The sequence below is a fragment of the Amblyomma americanum genome, chromosome 4, assembly GCF_052857255.1.
Source record: "Amblyomma americanum isolate KBUSLIRL-KWMA chromosome 4, ASM5285725v1, whole genome shotgun sequence".
NCBI lineage: Eukaryota > Metazoa > Arthropoda > Arachnida > Ixodida > Ixodidae > Amblyomma > Amblyomma americanum.
The window spans coordinates 137,093,680-137,112,173 of NC_135500.1; the positions used below are offsets into that span (position 1 = coordinate 137,093,680).

General features: G+C 43.6%; 1 protein-coding gene across 5 annotated transcripts in view; it reads left to right on the forward strand.

The window, feature by feature from the left end:
• Positions 1-17,847, forward strand: part of LOC144128414 (E3 ubiquitin-protein ligase TRIM33-like) — a 178,161-nt gene extending 160,314 nt beyond the window's left edge. For all 5 annotated transcript variants that reach the window (XM_077661803.1, XM_077661802.1, XM_077661799.1 and 2 more), the window contains 2 exons: positions 13,940-14,148; positions 17,513-17,847. In XM_077661803.1, coding sequence (XP_077517929.1) covers positions 13,940-14,148; position 17,513 — 210 coding nt within the window. In that variant the 3' untranslated portion in view covers positions 17,514-17,847. The remainder of the gene's footprint in view (positions 1-13,939; positions 14,149-17,512) is intronic.
• Positions 17,848-18,494: the final 647 nt, after the last annotated feature.

The window sequence follows — 18,494 nt, forward strand, 5'->3', positions numbered from 1 at the left end:
AGTCATATAAACAGAAAAATGCAAACTTGAAAGCTGGAAATGTGGTTTCTTATGCACAGAGTGCAGTTCAGATATTGAGCATTATGATGCTAGCAACTCACCCATTTGGGCGCAAGTAGAAAGTTTAGTGGTAATTTGAAGACACATGCACGAAAAAATGTACTTTGTCTTAAAATTGTGCTTATGTCTCAAGGCTGTGCACATCAGTTATAGTTTAGTAAAGGTCCCATTGGAATGTTCTTCTTTTAGCAGTCACCCTGTGGCTTTGATTTACACTGTGGCGTTCACACAGTCCTAGCTTATGCCTCCCTCGCCTCTCTCTATCCATCTGCTCTGCCCAGACTGTCCTTCCCTGTCATTCTTTTCAACACCTTTAGCAGTCTTGTTTTCTGATGCATTGCATATCTTTTTCGGCTGCACGCATCGTTTCTAGTTACGATGTGCACTGTATCAAAGGTGCGGGTTCCACTCTTGGAGCTGTTTGTTGGACTTCCAGTGGGCGATAGCAACAAAGTGATGGTTGAGGCATTGACCTCGACTCTTAACAGCGTATTTGTACCTTTTTGGTCTGTAGTGCTTGGAGATAACAAACAGGTACAAAAAGGAAGAAATCGCACCACCTTTGCGTTTCATCTTTCTTCTTATACAGTGGAATCTCATTAATCTGAACTTCTTTAATTCGAACTTTCGATGCTCTTTGGGTTCGAATTATCGAGAGTGAACTGTACTCGTCAATTGTCTCCCAGTGCTACTCGCCATGAAATGATCAAAAGCCAGTTAGCCCATCAACACCTGTTGCTCATTTTTGCAGGCAACAGAACAAACCCTTGGTGATGATTTAATGCCACACGCGGAGTAAGCTATTCTTGTGCACTTATGAATAACCTGTATCATGAAATGCGTGCTGACCACTCAAGAAACAGCCAGCAGTAGTGTAATATGAATGATGTACCCACAGTTTTACTGCCATTCTTTCTGTGAGCTCAAGTGTCTAAATGCTTTCATAGTTGGCCAGTTACCTTCATATATCATGGTGCAGACTGCAAAACCAGGATGTGGACAAAAAGTTTTTTCAGCGCCATGAACTGTGGTACAAAATAATGAGTAGAACAGCTTGCTAGTTACATGGATAGTTGAGCACTTTCTTCAGTAACATTGAAGAAAGGAATATGCGTGCAGCACTACCTCGTTTTCATTCATTTCTCACTGAGATAAAGTTGGGTGTTTTGCTATCTGATGCCCTTCTTATGCACTCCGCATTGCACTGTACTCTGTTTCATACATCAGGTGCAATGCTGTCAAAGCTAGCGCTCTTGTTTACGCTGCCTACATCTGCAATCAAAAAGTAGTACGTTTCTTGTGGTGAGTGATAAATAAGAAATGCTTTGCCTTGCAGGCTTACTACATGACACATTTGTTATGAGCTTGGTTAAATGCACTCTTATTGCTGATGACGTTGCTGCTTTCTCATGCCTTAGACCACTTGGCCACAAAACAAGCGTGAAGTAACACGCTTCCCTTTATTTTTCTCGTGCTAACTACTGCATCTTTCCCAGCATTGCACTTGATGTATGAAATGGAGTGTAGACTTACATGTTAGAAATCATTTGGGGGCCACTGCTATCTACAAAACTAATTGAGGAAGGGTAGCGTGGTCAGCCAAATTGTTTGGCATTGCCACCTGCTGGGAGTCTGAATTAACAACCCTGTGAATGATGTTTGTGTTACTTGTTTGGACTCCATGTGGCACTGGTGACCAATTTGGCTTAAACCCCTTGATAATATAAACTACCGACACTCTCCTCCGCGCTGCGCTTTCCTCCTCGTTTCTCCTCGCGCGCCGGCTGCCAACGCTGCACACATTATGCTTTTTCGTCCAGGCGCCCGTAGGCCATCCGCAGCATTGAATGCTGGCGCGTGTTTTGGGGCTGGCTGGGGGCCTCACTGAGTTAGCCAGTCTTCATAGGTGGTGGTAAAAGCGTTGGTAATGCTGTAAGTTACTTTGTGGGTAGTTTTAGTTTCTGTTTATGCCGTATGAATAGGGCGTTCTTGTGCAAAACATATTTCTTCGTGGATTTGAAGCTTCTAAACTCTCTGTGCCATGTAATACCGCTGTCACACGGGCACTTTCGATCCTCATTGAGTCAATGCTTATCGAACTCAGTGCAGATCGACGGTTGTTATACGGTCACTTTCAAGCGCAATCGAGTTCGATCCTGCTTGACTCGATGTCGATTCCTCAAGAGTGCTTGAGGTTCCAAACACAATCGAAAGCACTCTCGCTGTCACAAAGCTATAAAATAAACGCTAGTTAACAAAACAAAACCACCAATTGTTGTTGTAATTGATTAAAATGCAAGACAGAACATTTTCAGGTACTATGCCTGCTTATATGCACACATATTTGAAAATAATCTCCACACCATGCTCCAAGCTTCGCCGTCAATGTAAACAAAGATGGCGTCCTCCTGCTCGTCGGCGCGCCAACTATGCAGCGAGCACGAGACAGCCGCTCTCATCGACTGCTGGCAGGACCGCCTAAATGAATTGCGGCGCCAGAAGAGAAACGCCGCAGTCTATGCAGAAATCGCAGAGGCGTTGCGGACCCTTGAGTTCCATCGCTCAGCAGCAGAGATGCGCCACAAGATTAGAAACGTGACGCAGATGTACCGATTTGGCTACGGATTTGGCTGCCGCCGACTGCGCAGTGTTGCCAGACATTACGTTTGACCCCTTCCGACTAAGATGAACAAGGAGGACCATAATGGCCAGCACCAGGCGCAGGCGGATGCCCTGCACCACCACTATGGCTCAAAGAAACACGTGTTCTACGTCGACATTGCAGGCCACTACCACTCCAGGAGGATGGTACACGGCTGCAGTCATACACGAGGGAAAACAGGCGGACGGCCTCTCGTTCAGAGCGCCCAGCTCAACTCATGCGGAGGAGGTAGCGATTGCCCTCGCAGCCTCCCATCCCGACTCTAAATTCATCCTCACAGACTCTCGCGGAGCCTGTCATAACTTTGAGTTCGGTTGGATCACTCCACTTGCTCACCAAATTCTTCACCACAGTACTCGCAACTGCGATCCAACTCATCGCTCAATCATATGGGTCCCCGGCCACCAAGGTATGCCAGGTAACGAAGCCGCCCATGAGGCAGCCCGTGCACTCATTTACCGGGCACCAGGCGTTTCTTTGGAGGACCTTAACCCAGATCGCAGCCCTCTTCTTTCTTTTAAAGACATTACTGAGCACTATCGTGCCGAACACCGGCGCTATCCGGTTCCTATGAAGGGACTGGGTAAAGCTGGCGAACGAACTCTCCTTAGGCTCTTTACAAACCAAGCACCCTGCTGTGCCCGGCGGTTCTCAAGCACTTTGACTCTTCTTTTGACGGCCGCTGTTCATTCTTTGGGGAGGTGGCCGACACCTTTCGCATGGTTTGGGCATGCCGGCAAAATCCTCTCTCTCTCTCTCTCTCCCTCCCCCCCCCCCCCCCCCCCCCCCCCCATCACCCCATCACCCCTTCCCCTACCCGGGAGGACTGGGAGGCGGCTCTGCTCGGCTGCCAGCAGGAACTAAGCCCAACAGGCCCTGGTTCGGCGGACCTGCGCAGCGGTCAGGACCGGCGGGGTCCCGGAATGAGGGACTCCGCGTTCTATTGTAAGGGGCGAGACACACTAGGGGCCTCTCCCTGAGCACCTCTCTGTACATATAGATTAATAAATGCTTTTCACCACCACCACCATTTTCGTTACGACACTTCTCGAGTCGTGCGGCGCGTTCTTTCGTTGTTGCCTCTCTTTCGCGCTCTCCATAACGACTAGGATCCACTGAGGCGAAGCGCGCATTTATATATAATACCCACCACGAGGCGACACCTCCTCTCCCTCTACCCCGGCGGAGCACATCTGGTGGAGCGAGCGGTGATGGCGACGCCATCTGTTGAAGCACGGCTGCGGCGTTGCTAGCAACGGCATACGGCTGAAGTGCGACCATGCGACGAGCCGAGCTAGCTGGCGTCGTGTTGCTTTTGCAAAAAAAAAAGGAAGATTTTGCTCGGGGTAGCAGCCTCCGCATTAGTACTTTTGCACCAAAAAACGGACAGAAATGCTTTCACAACCTGAACGGAAGGCTCCCGGCTACAGCATACAGGGACTTCCGTTTTTATGTGCCGGATTTTAAAAAAAAATTCCTGTGCGCAATATACTGGCCTAATCGAGAGCAAACGCCGCTCACAAGGTAGAATATTATTGCCTAAGTTGCTAGAGATCCAAATAAACATCGGTACTTGCCTGTATTTGGTGGAATTTGCGAGAAACTGTTCTCGCCTACGAGTACAGTTTTTGCAGACGCGAGCCAAGCAGCCGGTCTCAGAGGCTGCGCCATTTGCCGTACGGTGAGGCAAACGACTCGGCGGATGCGAGAAGTGCGCTGTATGCTTCGCCGTCCGGCAGATGGCGCAGCTGTGAGACCGGCTGCTTGGATATAGTAAAACGAAGCTGTGGTCCCATTTCACTTTCCATAGACGATTGTACATTTTTTTTCGGTTATAGTTAAGATTTTTTTCGAAGAAACGGCTACAGTAAAAAGTGTCTGGCCGTGCCGATGTACTTCCCGCGGAATGGTGGCATCGCGGCACGCGCGAAGTCTAGGATCGCGAGGCAAATACCGAATGCACTCGTTGAGGTGGCTTCACCACCAAGCTCAAGAGCCGCGAGTAGAAGCCAACTTTTTGAAGACCTTGAGGCTTTGAGGCAAAGCGCGCGGTGCGCACGTTAAAAGTAATTAAAGCAGGCTATGAACGTAGGAAGAAGGCGGCGCGGATCGCTCAGAAAAGAAAGCTAGTGAAAGTGCAGTGAGAAGTAGAAAAGGAAAGAAAAGGGCATGCGTCGGTAGCACGGCAGCGCGAAGCACAGGGAAGCAGCGGCAAGAAGTGGAGGCGCCAGTGGAACTGCGTAGGCGGTTTCGCCACAATTGACTTTGTCGGACAGCACCAGCTACTTAAGCTCAGTTGATATCGAGCCACTCTGTGGGCACGGCGAAGTCTCCAGAATGAAGCCTTTTGAGCCGTTTATCCTGTTTTTACAGGTTAGTAAGCATGTAAAATGTTTTAGAAGTGATGATAGGTTCATCATGGTTCTGCCGTGCCCCGCACTGTGTGCTGATATTGTGCTGGAGTGCATTTCATTGTTATGGATGCTTTCCGGGGATGTTGAGCTAAACCCTGGGCCAAAAACTGTCAAGCAAATGTTTAGTCAACTCATGAAAGGGCAGAAAACGCTAATGGAAGATGTCAGGGAAATTAAAGAAAATCAGAGTTCTCTTTCTAAACAACTGGAAAAAGCCAGTGCAAAGACGCATGAGATTGAAAATACTTTAATGAACGCCGAAATAACCGTCTTGTGTTCGGCATAACCGAAACAGATACAGAAACCACCGATGATCTCAAGAAGAAAGTGTTGCATGACGTCTTCCACGAACACCTTGGTGTTGAAGTTAACACAGTGGAGCGGATGCACAGACTTGGAAAGAAGCGTATGGACAAGGCGCGTCCATTGATAATTAGACTTTTTGACTACAACGAAAAGATGAAATTATTTGATAACTTCCAGAAATTAAAAGGCAGTAAATTTTCGTTATCACATGATTATTCTCAACCGATGATCTCAAGAAGAAAGTGTTGCATGACGTCTTCCATGAACGCCTTGGTGTTGAAGTTAACATAGTGGAGCGGATGCACAGACTTGGAAAGAAGCGTATGGACAAGGTGCATCCAGTGATAATTAGACTTTTTGGCTACAACGAAAAGATGAAATTATTTCATAACTTCCAGAAATTAAAAGGCAGTAAATTTTCGTTATCGTATGATTATTCTCGGGCAACTTTACAAAAGCGTAAGTAACTGTAGGATAGTGCGAAACATGAAAAGGACAATGGCGCAAAGGTTCGGCTCGAACGCGATAGGATTTTCATTGACAAAGAAGCTTTTTTCTGGGATGACGAAAACAACTGCCTTGTCAAGGCAGAAGGGCGCTCGTAACTGATAGCAAATCAACGTGACAGTGTGGGACAGAGGAAAGGAATTTTGTTCTGATAAATGTCAATGCGCGCAGCCTCCTGAATAAAACCGCTGAACTCGAACATATCATGATTCATCAGCCAGACGGCATTGCAGTTACGGAAACGTGGTTGCGTCCTGAAATTGCTGATAGTGAGGTCATACCGCCCACATATAGAATGATTCGGAAGGATCGTGCTTCACATGGTGGTGGTGTAGCCCTTATTTTTAAAGAAGGAATTGAATTTGTTCCCATGAAAGATTTCTCCAACACAGAAAGCATCTGGTGCAAGCTAAAACTTGGCATTTCTTTCTGAGTCATTGCAGCGGTTTATAGGCCCCCTAACACCCCTGTCATGCTTCTTGAGTCGTTGCAAGATTATCTTTCAAGTAATGTATCTGCCAATGCAAGAGTAATCATTGCAGGTGATTTCAATTTGCCACACGTTCGTTGGGAGTCACTAGACACAGATACAACTGATGCTAAACACTGTGGTACCTTGCTGGACATCGCTTTTAATAATGAGCTCACACAAATTGATAAACAAGCAACAAGGATAGGAAAAACTAGATAATTGATATTGGACTTGGTTTTTATAAGCAGTAAAATAATCGAATATGAAGTATCTATCCTAGAAGGGCTTTCTGATCATAAGCTTGTGTTATACCCTTGTCACACGGGACTTCTTCACGGCCTTTGCCGTAAAGTTGTCTTATTGCACTAAAGGAGGAAAACCGAAAAGGAGCAGCGGCGCTGCTACACGACAAATCCAAAGGAGCTAGAACGCGGCCTCCGTGAATGCCAAAAGTCACCGCTGTGTGTGAAGCGTCGCTAGTAACATTATGAAATTGAGCAGACGGTAACACTTAGCTAAGAGAATAAGAGTGCTTTCGTGTATGTTTGAAAAAGTAGCTATCACGATAATAAACGAGCGTTCGGACGGTGAGAAACGGATATTTTGAAACAAAAGTTGTTTTTTTTTTCATCGTTCCCGGTCCGACCACGGTAGGCGCACTTTTCCGTTCGGCTCCTTGTTGTGTGTGAGAAGTGTGCTTTGTTTCTTATGTCCTTGTGCGTATTTCAAAGAAATTAGGTTGTGCCTGGTTAGCGTGCTGCCGCAATCATGAGCGACGAACCGCAAGACGCTAGAACGAAGTATGTAATTGCCATGAAGAGCAAACGAAGAAAAAACAACAGAGCGAGAAGCGCAAGCACGTGTGTGTCGATGCCGGTGCTGAAAAGCGTTCAAGTCCTTTCTTAGCAGTGTAGATGTCTTATGTCATAGTTTCCTCTACGGTTAAGTGCACTGTAACGCAAAATTAACCATTAAATAAGATAAATTAGATATTTTTTTACGTTTTCAAAACTAAAAATTGCGTCAATTTTTTATTCTTTGAGCTCACTAGCTGGCGCTGGCATCTGGATTACTCCTTTAAGCAACTTTAAGGCCGCTGACGGCCGCCTTTGCGGCTACGGACATTTTTCGCAAAGGTCTCGAAGCTTTGCCGTGTAGATGTGCGTCACGCGCCTTTGGGGCAAAGGACTTTAATTCCTAAGGGCTTACAAGTGCCCGTGTGACAGGGGTATTAGTCACCCTAAAACAACTTAGACCTTCAAAACATGAAAAAAGGTGGACTATTTTCGTTAAAGATTTTTCAACAGCTGAGGATGAAAGCATCTTAGGCTATTTCGAAATGTCTTTAGACTCCTTTGATGTGCAGCGTGATGTCAACACATTGTGGACAAATTTTAAACGTATTGTCAACTTTTGCCTGAAAAATTTCGTTCCCCATCGAATTAAAACTGTCAGAAAGCAGAATCCTTGAACAAATCATGAAATTATCCAACTAAATCGCAAAATAAAACGTAGAAAACGCAATCGAGATAAGAATCAAAATGCTTAAACAGGTGTTGATGACGGCGAAAGAGCAATATTTTTCGAAAAAAGCTAACAGAATTTATGAAAACTTCCCCACAGCGTTTTTGGCGTCACCTGTCACCTTTGTGTGAACAAATGAGGTTTATTGAAGTGGATGGTCATGTTATTACTGATCAATCAGAAATTGCTAACAGGTGCAATACTTATTTTCATTCTGCGTTCAGCCACCCTACATCTTTGCCTGAGAATTCTAGTAGCGAAAAGTGCATACCGCCGTCAGACATGGCAGATGTTACTTTGTCTGAGCACGGCATATTTTCCTTACTGCTTAATTTAGACACGAAAAAGTCTTCTGTCCCTGATTCTATTGCAAATGAGTTTCTTAGACGATATGCCGAATGGGTAGCTAAATATTTACTTATCATATTTAAGGCATCTCTAGAGCAGCATTCTTTACCATATGATTGGCTGCAGGCTAGGATAGTACCAATACACAAATCTGGAAACAAGCACATTCCCGATAATTACAGACCTATTTCTATCACTTGCGCCTGTTGCAAGATACTAGAGCATATCTTGGCAAACTGCTTATCCGACTATCTTGAGGAGAACAACAAGCTAAATCCCAATCAGCATGGTTTCAGACGGAGGTTATCTACTGTTACCCAGCTTGTAGAAATGGTGCACAATTTTTCTAAAGCAATAAACAACAGGGATCAAGTAAATGCAGTTTGCCTGGGCATGTCTAAAGCATTCGACCATGTCCCACATGATGAACTCATTGATAGGCTGTTCGAGCTTGGTATAAACAGGAATATTGTACGGTGGATACAGGCTTATCTAACTAACAGAACCCAGTTCGTGGAATTAGATGGAGCTAAATCAGACGTCCTGGGGGTACCCTCGGGAGTACCTCAGTGGTCTGTGCTGGGTCCCTTGTTATTTTTATGCTACGTCAATGATATCGCAGTTTCTATTCCGCCCCATGTTACAGTCCGGCTTATTGCGGATGATTGTTTAATTTACTCTGTCATTTCAAACCAAGAAGACCAGTTGCTACTAAATTCGGCATTGAGCGCTATCAATGAATGATGCACATTATCCAAAATGGAAATCAATTATGCAAAAACTTCATTTGTTACAATTTCTAATAAAACGAAAAATATATTTTCTTTTGATTATGAAATAGATGGGCACTATATAACTCGAGTCCACCATTTCAGATATCTAGGCATCACTATAACTTCAAATCTAAACTGGGATACACACATCAATAACATATGCTCAAAGGCCAAAAGAAAACTGTGGTCGATAAGAAGAAAACTGTAGCTTGCTTCCACAAAAGCAAAGCTAACAGCCTATCTCGCACTAGTACGACCGACACTGAAATATGCAAGCGTCATATGGAATCCACATCAGAAAAAACAAATTGACAGGATCGAAAAAGTTCAGAGAAGGGCGGCTAGGTTCATTTTGTCAAAATACAGATTTACAGACTGACATGCTTCGTGAACTAAACTTGCCTCAACTTTCAAAGCGAAGGAAGGTTGCCAGGCTAAAAATGTTTTATCTGTTATATAATAACCACTTCAACTTGAACACAACCATCTACTTGAAACAGCGTTCCTCTAGAGCTGTGAGGTCTTCTCACAAAGATCAGGTTACACCCATGACAGCCCGAATCAATTCCTTTAAATACTCCTTCTTCCCCAGAACCATAGCTGAATGGAATTCCTTGCCTCGGGACCTTTTACAAGAAGACAATCTACATCCAATTTGAAACTTATCTATCCCGTTGTTTAAGCCTATAGAAGCCATTTGCCATTGCTATCATTCATTATGTTCTTTACTTGCGGTTCCGATCCTCGGTGGTCTGAAACCGAGCGTATTATTATGAACACTTACCTATCTGGCGCACTTTTGGCTTTATCTGCTGCAAGATGATTGATGATTTCATATAAGTTAGTATAAATTTTGTACTTGTGGCTGTGTGTACTTCTTTAGTTGTATGCATCCACCCTGTAACAGCCTTATGGCTGACAGTATCAATAAATAAATAAAATAATAAATAAATAAAACAGTTTCCACCTCACTCAACGTTCTTCCCACAAACTAATACGTTACTTCTCCTCCCTTTAGGAAGTATAATTGAAGTAAGACTCAGTTTTAATTTGTAAGGGTGGAATAACTCCTAAAGGTGGTTCTATGTGAAAACAGTCCAAATTTACCTAATATGACCAAATTTGGTTAGACTTGTGTGCTTTGAACGTGCCTGGTTTAATTTGCCTGAAGTGCTCTTCCACTGAAAGGAGTAGACAGTCAATTTTTGTTGTTTTTTGTTCTTTTTGTTTCGGTTTCAACAGCCAAACGATGCTTGTGATGTTGCAGACGAGTGAAAACAATGTTGAGTTGAGGTGAAGCATACAAAAATTGCAAGTAATAGCTGTTTGTTCATTTGAAGAAGACCGGAGAAAAAGGTGGAGTAAGTTAGAATAACACAGCTGCTGTTTTATCACAGTTTTTGTATGGCTCACGTGACCTCAACATTGTGTCAGCTCGTGCGTGGCGTCATGGCCACCGTTTGGTGGATGAAACCAAAATCGAAACAGCTTCAGAGTTTATTTATAAATTATTTAACAGGTGTAGGCAAATTCCACGTGGTGACCTATGCATTTCAATTTCTCATGCAGCATTTAAAAAAAAAAAACATTCTTAACACAAAATTTGGTGTCCATGGTCCTTTGGTTTTGTAGATGCAGGTTTCAAAAGTGAACTTTACACATGTGAACATTTGCACACTGTCTGAATGTACATACAACAATTCAAGTTTCCGGCGTTCAAATGTAAAATGCCAGGACCAGTAGAGCTTGACTTGATTGAGCCTGTGGTCAAATGGCGAGATCTTTTGCTAACTGCAGAAAGGGTACTCTGAGCGAAATGAAAAAGTACAGAACTGAAAGCATTGAAAATTTTCTAAATTTGGGCTATACTGTGTTGTAGTCAGCAAATTGAACAATTTCTTCTCTCTCATAAAGAAGAAATGTTCAAAACTTAACTTCGTGTGTGGCTCACACGTGTACCAGAGATAACTTTTGGGGGAGCAGTTTCGTTTTTATGATTGAACAGTTAATAATGGCTGATTTCCTTTTCTCTATTAATTTATTGACTATATGCTCAAGGTCAAATGGAATTAAGGAGGGGCATGGCTTCTAACATGAAGTGAATACCGGAATATAATGGGGCAGTTATTAATGCAGCTAAAGTGGTTGCTGGTGTGCAGTATTAACTAAAGCATTTTGAAGATGGGGCGACCTTGGATGGTTGTTTTTTGTGTGGAAATGTGTTTCCACTCTGCTAATTTGCGTTTTAGGATTGACTGAAAGAAATCATTAGCTAGCTCTGCAGGATGGAATACCGTATTTTTAAGTGAGATCAATGTGAGAAAAACATGTGACATTGAGGATAGATAAGTTGACTGAGCAAATATGGGTGGCATAAGATTTCATGGCAAGAAGCTAGAGATGGCAGATGGCTGGCTTTCTTTGAGGATGTACTGGCTGTTCAGTTATGGTTGGAAAGTATTAAACTAAATTATTTTGTGCCATTTCTAATGAGTAAATGAGGTAGTCTTGATATTGGTCCCAAACAGATGCAGCTTATTTTTATTTTGGGATGAACTAACGTCTTATGTAATGGGAATTTTAGGGATGAAGGTGCTTAGCAAAGTTGTGCCAAATTTATCCGAACATGTGGTTACCATTGTTAATTATGTAAATAATATGAACACTTCATGGGATGGTGAGACGCATGCTAGGAGAATGTTAAATGTTATTGAGGCAGCATTGGTTATGAGCGGTGGTGCTCTATTTTCGCCGCACTGTGCTTTATGAGGCTTATGAGGCTGCTGGAGCACTCCATGAAGAATATCTGAGCCAATCTACAGGGTCTTTGGCACAATCGTTTAGCCTACTCAGCTGATCACTGGCCTAGCTAAAGCTATGATGAGCATGACATGTTCTTGCGATTGGTCCGTTCAGGCTGGAACCACATCACTTTTGGGCATGTTGGTGTGCAAAAAGGGCCCTGTTTTGCTTGTAGGGCACAGCTTCCTATGGATGATGAGGCATTGATAATTGTGCACAATTGGCACGCATTTACTCTAAACGAAGGGTTACAGAATGCTTGAACAGACCCAAGCAAACACAGCTGCAGAGAGTGCTTGTGTTGCTTGCTCGAGGTACAATTTTAACAGGGCTGTTTCTTTTTTAAGCACAATGCTCCATTGGCCCTTATTCGTCTTTTTTCTTTTGCTGCCAAGTGTAGTTTTTCTTTGGCCTCCCTGAATGAGTGTTTGCTTGCAGTGAATTGTTTGTGCTTTGAGCACCTCTTTAAAATAGGGCAAGGAGAGTACAAGAGTGAAGGGAGCTCGGGCTTAGAAACCCACCCTGTTACTGTCTTTGTTGTTAGTCTTTGTGTGGTGAGATCGAAAAAGCTGTTTTCTGAACGTTTCATAGAGGCAGCTGTATGTGGCACCTCCTAAGGGGTAGGCTGCTTTTCTGTTGTGGTATTTTATGACCGTAGGTCCCTTGCTGGCCCTTGAGAACATTACCAAGTTGGGTTGGGGAGAGAGCACTCAAGAACGTACCCATATTCTCATCTGGTCCAGGCAGGCTTGGCTCATGTGGGCATTCGAATGGGCAATATCTTTGGGGCAGGGGTTTAGAATAGGCACTGCTGTGTCACTCCTTTCCCAGTGATGAAGGCGAAAATGAAAAGTGTGGGAGTTTCTTCTTTTGAGGGATTCAGTGTTACCCAGGCGCTGCTGGACAGTTCAGGCGGTTTAAGAGAGCATGAATATGTAACACGGCTTTAACATCTGTTGCTGTAAAGTAGAGGTGACCAGTCACAAAATGAAAGCAACTTTAATTATGTATGGGGTGATTGGTCAGTCTTAAGTTGTGTTACCAGCTGCTGCGGTGTGTGCAGTCAGACAGTTTATGTGCCCATTTCTCATGAGAACGCTAGCATGCCTTGGATTTGAAGCATGCAGGAGCGATTGTGTTAGTTTTTTCTGACGTGTGGTTGCAGAAGTTAAAAAAAAAAGATAAATCAGGTCCCATAGACAACCTAGCTTTTCATGCGGCCTGAACTTAAAGCTTAGAATTTGTGGGTGCATCAAGGTAGCAAAGTTTTCAATTCTATAGTTGCATGCACTTTGTGCAAGAAAACAGCCCTATCAAGGTACACTCATTTTGAAAGCTTTTACCATCATGCGCATGTGCGGATATGTGGTTTGTTCCTATTGCAGTGGAAAGAAGCAAGTAATGATCACGTTTTTTTTTCATTAGATGAACCCAGCACACTATGCAATCTGCCTGTTGGCGACTTCTACTGTTTTTTGGCAGACATCTGTGTAGTTTTACCACATGAAATTGCATTTGATAGACTAGAATTTGTGACGGAAGAGGTTGCTTGCTTCTTACACTTAGCTCTTGTGTGCTCTAGTCCTTGTTTACACCACACAAGCAGAGCTAATGGCATTATATAGCGCCATGTAGCTAAATTCATTGCCTTTAGATGCTAGTTGGTCAGCCTGGTCAGCTTAACAATTATTGGACAAATTTTGAAGTGGATGTGTTGGCTAACACACTTGACGTACCAAGTTAAAGGTGGCTCTTTCTTCTACAAGATAATGTTTAGTCCGAAATTTGCTCATAGTGCCACACAATTTCCAGTGCTTATTGAGCATTTTGGTCTTAATGAGCTATGTTTCAGGATCAGAGAAGGCCCAAGGTATTGGGTTCAGTAATGTTACTAGGTCTGTTGGCTTCAAATGTTAATGGGCCTAAATTGCTTGCCACTCATGCGGTCACAGTCAGGGTATGAGTGCTTAGAGCCACTAACTTTGGTTGTGTAATGCGGACAATTGGTGTACCACAGGTGCTGAGCAGAGTTGTCACTGCTCTCTCTCTCCACACGTGTGTGTTTCTGCAGAAGGAGTCTCAGGTGTGTCAGCAGGCACGAACCCTGGAGCGGGACTTTGACGTCCTGGTCCAGCAGTTCTTGCCCGAGCACTACGCCGACTTACGAGATGCGCAGCCCGACCCGCAGCCAGACTATGAATCGGACCCCGAGCGCCGGAAGAAGCCTCGCACTGCCTCCACTTCCTCCTCACCCCCCGAGCAAACCGTCGTTATCTCCTGGTGAGTGCCTTCACCCTTCTCTTTGCTGTGCATTCTCCATCCACCACCCAGCTTGCAGACTGTTCCGACTGTCCACAGTGTGGCCTGGGAACTTTTGAAAAGCATCATATCTTTTTGTATTGTAAGAAAAAAAAAAACTCTTTCTAAACATTAGTTCACATCTGTCAAGTGGGTATCGAATGAAACTCCAAAACTGCCCTTGTTGAATGCCAGATTGGGTGGCATTGTAACGAAGGGGCCACGTCTGGCCATTTTACTCTTCCCTCTGGAGAAGATGGTCCACACAGCTAGCATGCCGTAGCATAAGCAGTGTAGGATTTAGGTTTCCAAGTTTTTACCTCATCAAATTGTGTGAGCATTATTTTAGCCTGGCCAACAAGATATGATTATGCTTTTTAACATGTAGTGCCAAGAAAAAGATTATATTTTACTAAGCAATCTGAAAAAAATTTTGCAAGAGCTTTTTGGAAGACATTCCCAGGACCAGAAGTGACGTCAACTATACATTTCGATCAAGAGTTTCTAATGCTGTTGCGTTGCCAACACATAATGTAATAAACAGGGGCATGCCACTATCCCAAATTTCGAATATATGAATGGTATATGTTTGTTATTCGGTTCATATTCATATTCCAGGATTTTATATTAGAAAATTTTCAAATATTCGGCGGCGGTCGAATACCAATTTTTTTCGACGTGACAGAATTTTCTCTCGGCCTAGCACATTCTTTTTCAATCACTTTTGGTAGAATATATAGGTAATGTAAACAACCAAATACAGAATATTTCCTTGCACACTTTTAAATTTCAAAGCCGGGGCTCAAGCTACGTCCGAAGTGCCAGGCTCAAAGTCCGAGTAATAATCCTCACCTTGCGGATGAAGCCACACTCACTGCTTTCATTACCATCTGCGTCCACCGAACTGCCAATCATCTGGTGACGCCATGGTCATGTTCAAAAGAAGTGGCGAAAAAATAATTTTTTCCTGCAATATATTTTTGAAACTAGTGACCAACTAGTGTCATCTGGCGTGAAAACTAGTACTTAAATGTTAGCAGCCAAGGATCTGGTGCCACTTGTTGATGCGTATTTAAAGCAAATATTGTAAGGCAAAGGCTGCGAATCACCATCTTTGGAAGCAAATTGGTTATACTATTTAAAAAGAAAAATTACATCAGCCCTTTTATCTCCTTATGGTTTTTTTTTTCATACTAAACAGGTATTCGGTATTTGAGTCGACATTCGTTGGCATTTTTCCTTCAAATTCAATTATTATTAGAAAATTCCATTATTCACACATCCCTAGTGATTAGATGTCCGTGTGAATTTTACCTTTACAGCCGTCGTGTTAGAGGTATAGGAAAATTATTCTACTCTATACTGACGACAAAAGTGAATAAATTAGCGCCACATCTTGGTAGATGAGAGTGGCGAGAGCTACGTATGAGCCAATGCCTCAGTTTGAGTATCAGGGCAAGGTTTGCTAAACCTAACTGAGCCCTGCTGCATCGCACAAACTTGGAAGGACCTGTGTGTTTATGAGCAGTGCGAGAGCTGACATGTGATTAGACCACATCGTGGTGTTAAAGCCTCTATTCCGCGCATTCCAATCGCAAAAACATACTGTACACCTTCGGAGTGGGCCGTTTTTGAAATAATAGTCAGGAAAACTGAGATCTGTCTGATTTGAACTTCGCGCCGATTAATAAAAAAAATTTCGGAAACCTGACAGCATACGTACTCAACTTTATTTGAATGATTTTGAACATGGATTATATTCGAATGGTTCAGCAAATTGAATTCGAGAACATTTTATTTGCTATTCAAAATTTTGAATATTTGCACACCCCTAATTAGAGGTAACAATGCAGTTGTTGCTGAATGCTTTCATGTGCCTCGGTGATTGCACAACTTGTATACAAGTAATTTTCGTGGTTATCTGCAGCATGCACGGGTAGTTGTGCTAAGCTCGAAAGTAATGCCAAAATAAGCTTGCTTAGTCAAAATGAATTTGAAATAAACTTAGGACACACAGGGCTGCCAAAACAGCATTTTTAATACTGGTAGTAGGAAGTATGAAGTGAATGTTGCGGCAGCACCCTTCACAAAAACAGGGACACTGACAGCAAAATGCCTCATTCTGAAGGCTCTTGCTCCAACCTTAGCCCATCTGCAATGGGCTTCCAGTTGGATTGCAAGGAAATGATGACACTGGGTGCAGTACATGCATGACAGAGCTGCTGAAATCAATTTATACAGTGGGTGGGACAGGAGCAAAGATTGTTACAGTGAAAATCATGCTGTGTGTGACAGCTTTAGTGTGAAGTAAAATAGGACATGGGGTCTCTTAGTTCTCTGCAAGCCTCACAGATGGAGCAGGCGGAGAAGTCAGCAGTGGCTGTTGGCATTCCCATTCATTTACTCACTACATACCCACGTGACTTCAGCAAAACATTGTTAATATGTTGCGGGGAAAACGTATTAGCCGGGAAAACGTATGATCCAAACCGCCTGATTTTGAGAAATGTAAACTGCTGAATGAGGTAAAAGAGGTACGTCTATCGACAATTTCACTTAATAAAAATGTAGATTGGCATTTCTTGGCACAGGCGATGAACAGATCCCATTCCAGTGTCGGTGAATTTAGTACTCCGCGTTTGCGCTTTCTTTATCGCGGAAGGAAATTCGTAACGCATCCGGTCCGTCGACGGCAGTGACCAAAATATCTTCCTCGTCATTTTTGGATGCTTCGCCCCTTTGCTCCCAAGTGCTGTGGGAAAGCCACCGTGACGGCCGATTGTCGCAGTGTTTCTGCTTTTTAAGCTGCGTTTCCCGGACCCGGCCCGTTCGTATGTAAGCGCATCGCTGTAGTTCGTATCAGCTCCGCCTCCTTTTCCTTATGCACCGCGAAAAAACCTCAGCATTCCCCCTCTTCATATCGCGTCCCTGCAGAAACGGCCGTCGCGAATGCTAGCGTGCCGTTTTTTTTTTGTTCTTGGTGGTGGCGGTGGTGTTTCGCCTCGTTGCATAGAGGAACTGCAGAGAAGCCACCACGGCGGGTGACTGCTGCAAAAAACATGTCGCGTGCCCTCTCGTTCGGCCCACTTGTATGTTTGCACATGTGCAGTTTGAACATAGTAGCCAGGAAATTGTGTTTTCCGGGAACGTATTAACCGGGTAAATATAGTGTTATTCTATGGGTCATTTTTAATGTCCGCGATTTTGAGCGTACGAACCGTGAAATCGTATGAACCGGAACGTATCAACGAGGTTTCACTGTGAAATGATGTGCTATATACAAATTTAAGGCCACTGTGGTTTTCCTTGAATTCTTATTTTCTTTGTCTGCTTGCATCTGTTGCAGATGACACACAGAAGCCAAAGACGTAGAGAATACTGCGAGGCTTCCATGCAAGCTTTCCAAAGCCCTTATGCTGCTCCCTCTGCATCAAGAGGTGGCAATTTCTTCCTCGACCTACGCAGGACCCCACCCGCCTTCTGTGGACAAGACTGTTCTATTTATTGTTCTTCTCGTACCACAGAGCAGCCCGTTCTCTGAAAAGACTGTATGCCAGCCCCTGTGCACATGTATCAAGTCGTTCCTTCCCCCTCCTCCTATCTATGCTTGTGTCTGGTGTGATGTCTGCATTTCTTTTCAGGGTTTAAGACCAACATAAAGAAAAAATGTCCTGTTAAACACTCTGGTGTTTTGTGTCATTTGATGCATTTCTGGGTACATTGTGGTGGCGTTTGTCAGCAGAAATGCCAGTATTGAGGTGCTGCTGGTGCAAGAGGTAGGTTAGTCTTAGGCTAGCAAGGCGGAGTGAGCAGACTTCTAAGTGCTCTCTCCCCCACCTAGTTTCTGGCCATATCCCTGAATGTATTTATTATTATTATTATTTCATAATACTGCAGGCCACTGCTTGGCCCAAGCAGGAGTGAACATATAATGATACATAACCAAAAGAATAAAGTTATTCAATATTAGCAGCACACGGAGACCAAAAGAATAAAACCAAAAGAATAAATTTATACAATGTTAGCAGTGCACAGATACCAAAAGAATAAACCAAACAATAAACTTATACAATATCAGCAGCACACGTATACAAAACATACATATAATCAATATTAGCAGGTAAATAGACGATTTAACGCATCAGAAAAATTTTGCGAGGAAAAAACAGATTCCGGTAGCGAATTCCAATCTTGCACTGTTCTAGGGAAAAAACTGTATTTATAACTGTTAGTTTTGGCGAAAAGGGGAGTAAGTGAATGTTCAAGAACGTTCAGAGTCCTTCTCACTAGAGGACGCTTAATGCACTCCGGTAGCTTCAATTTATTTT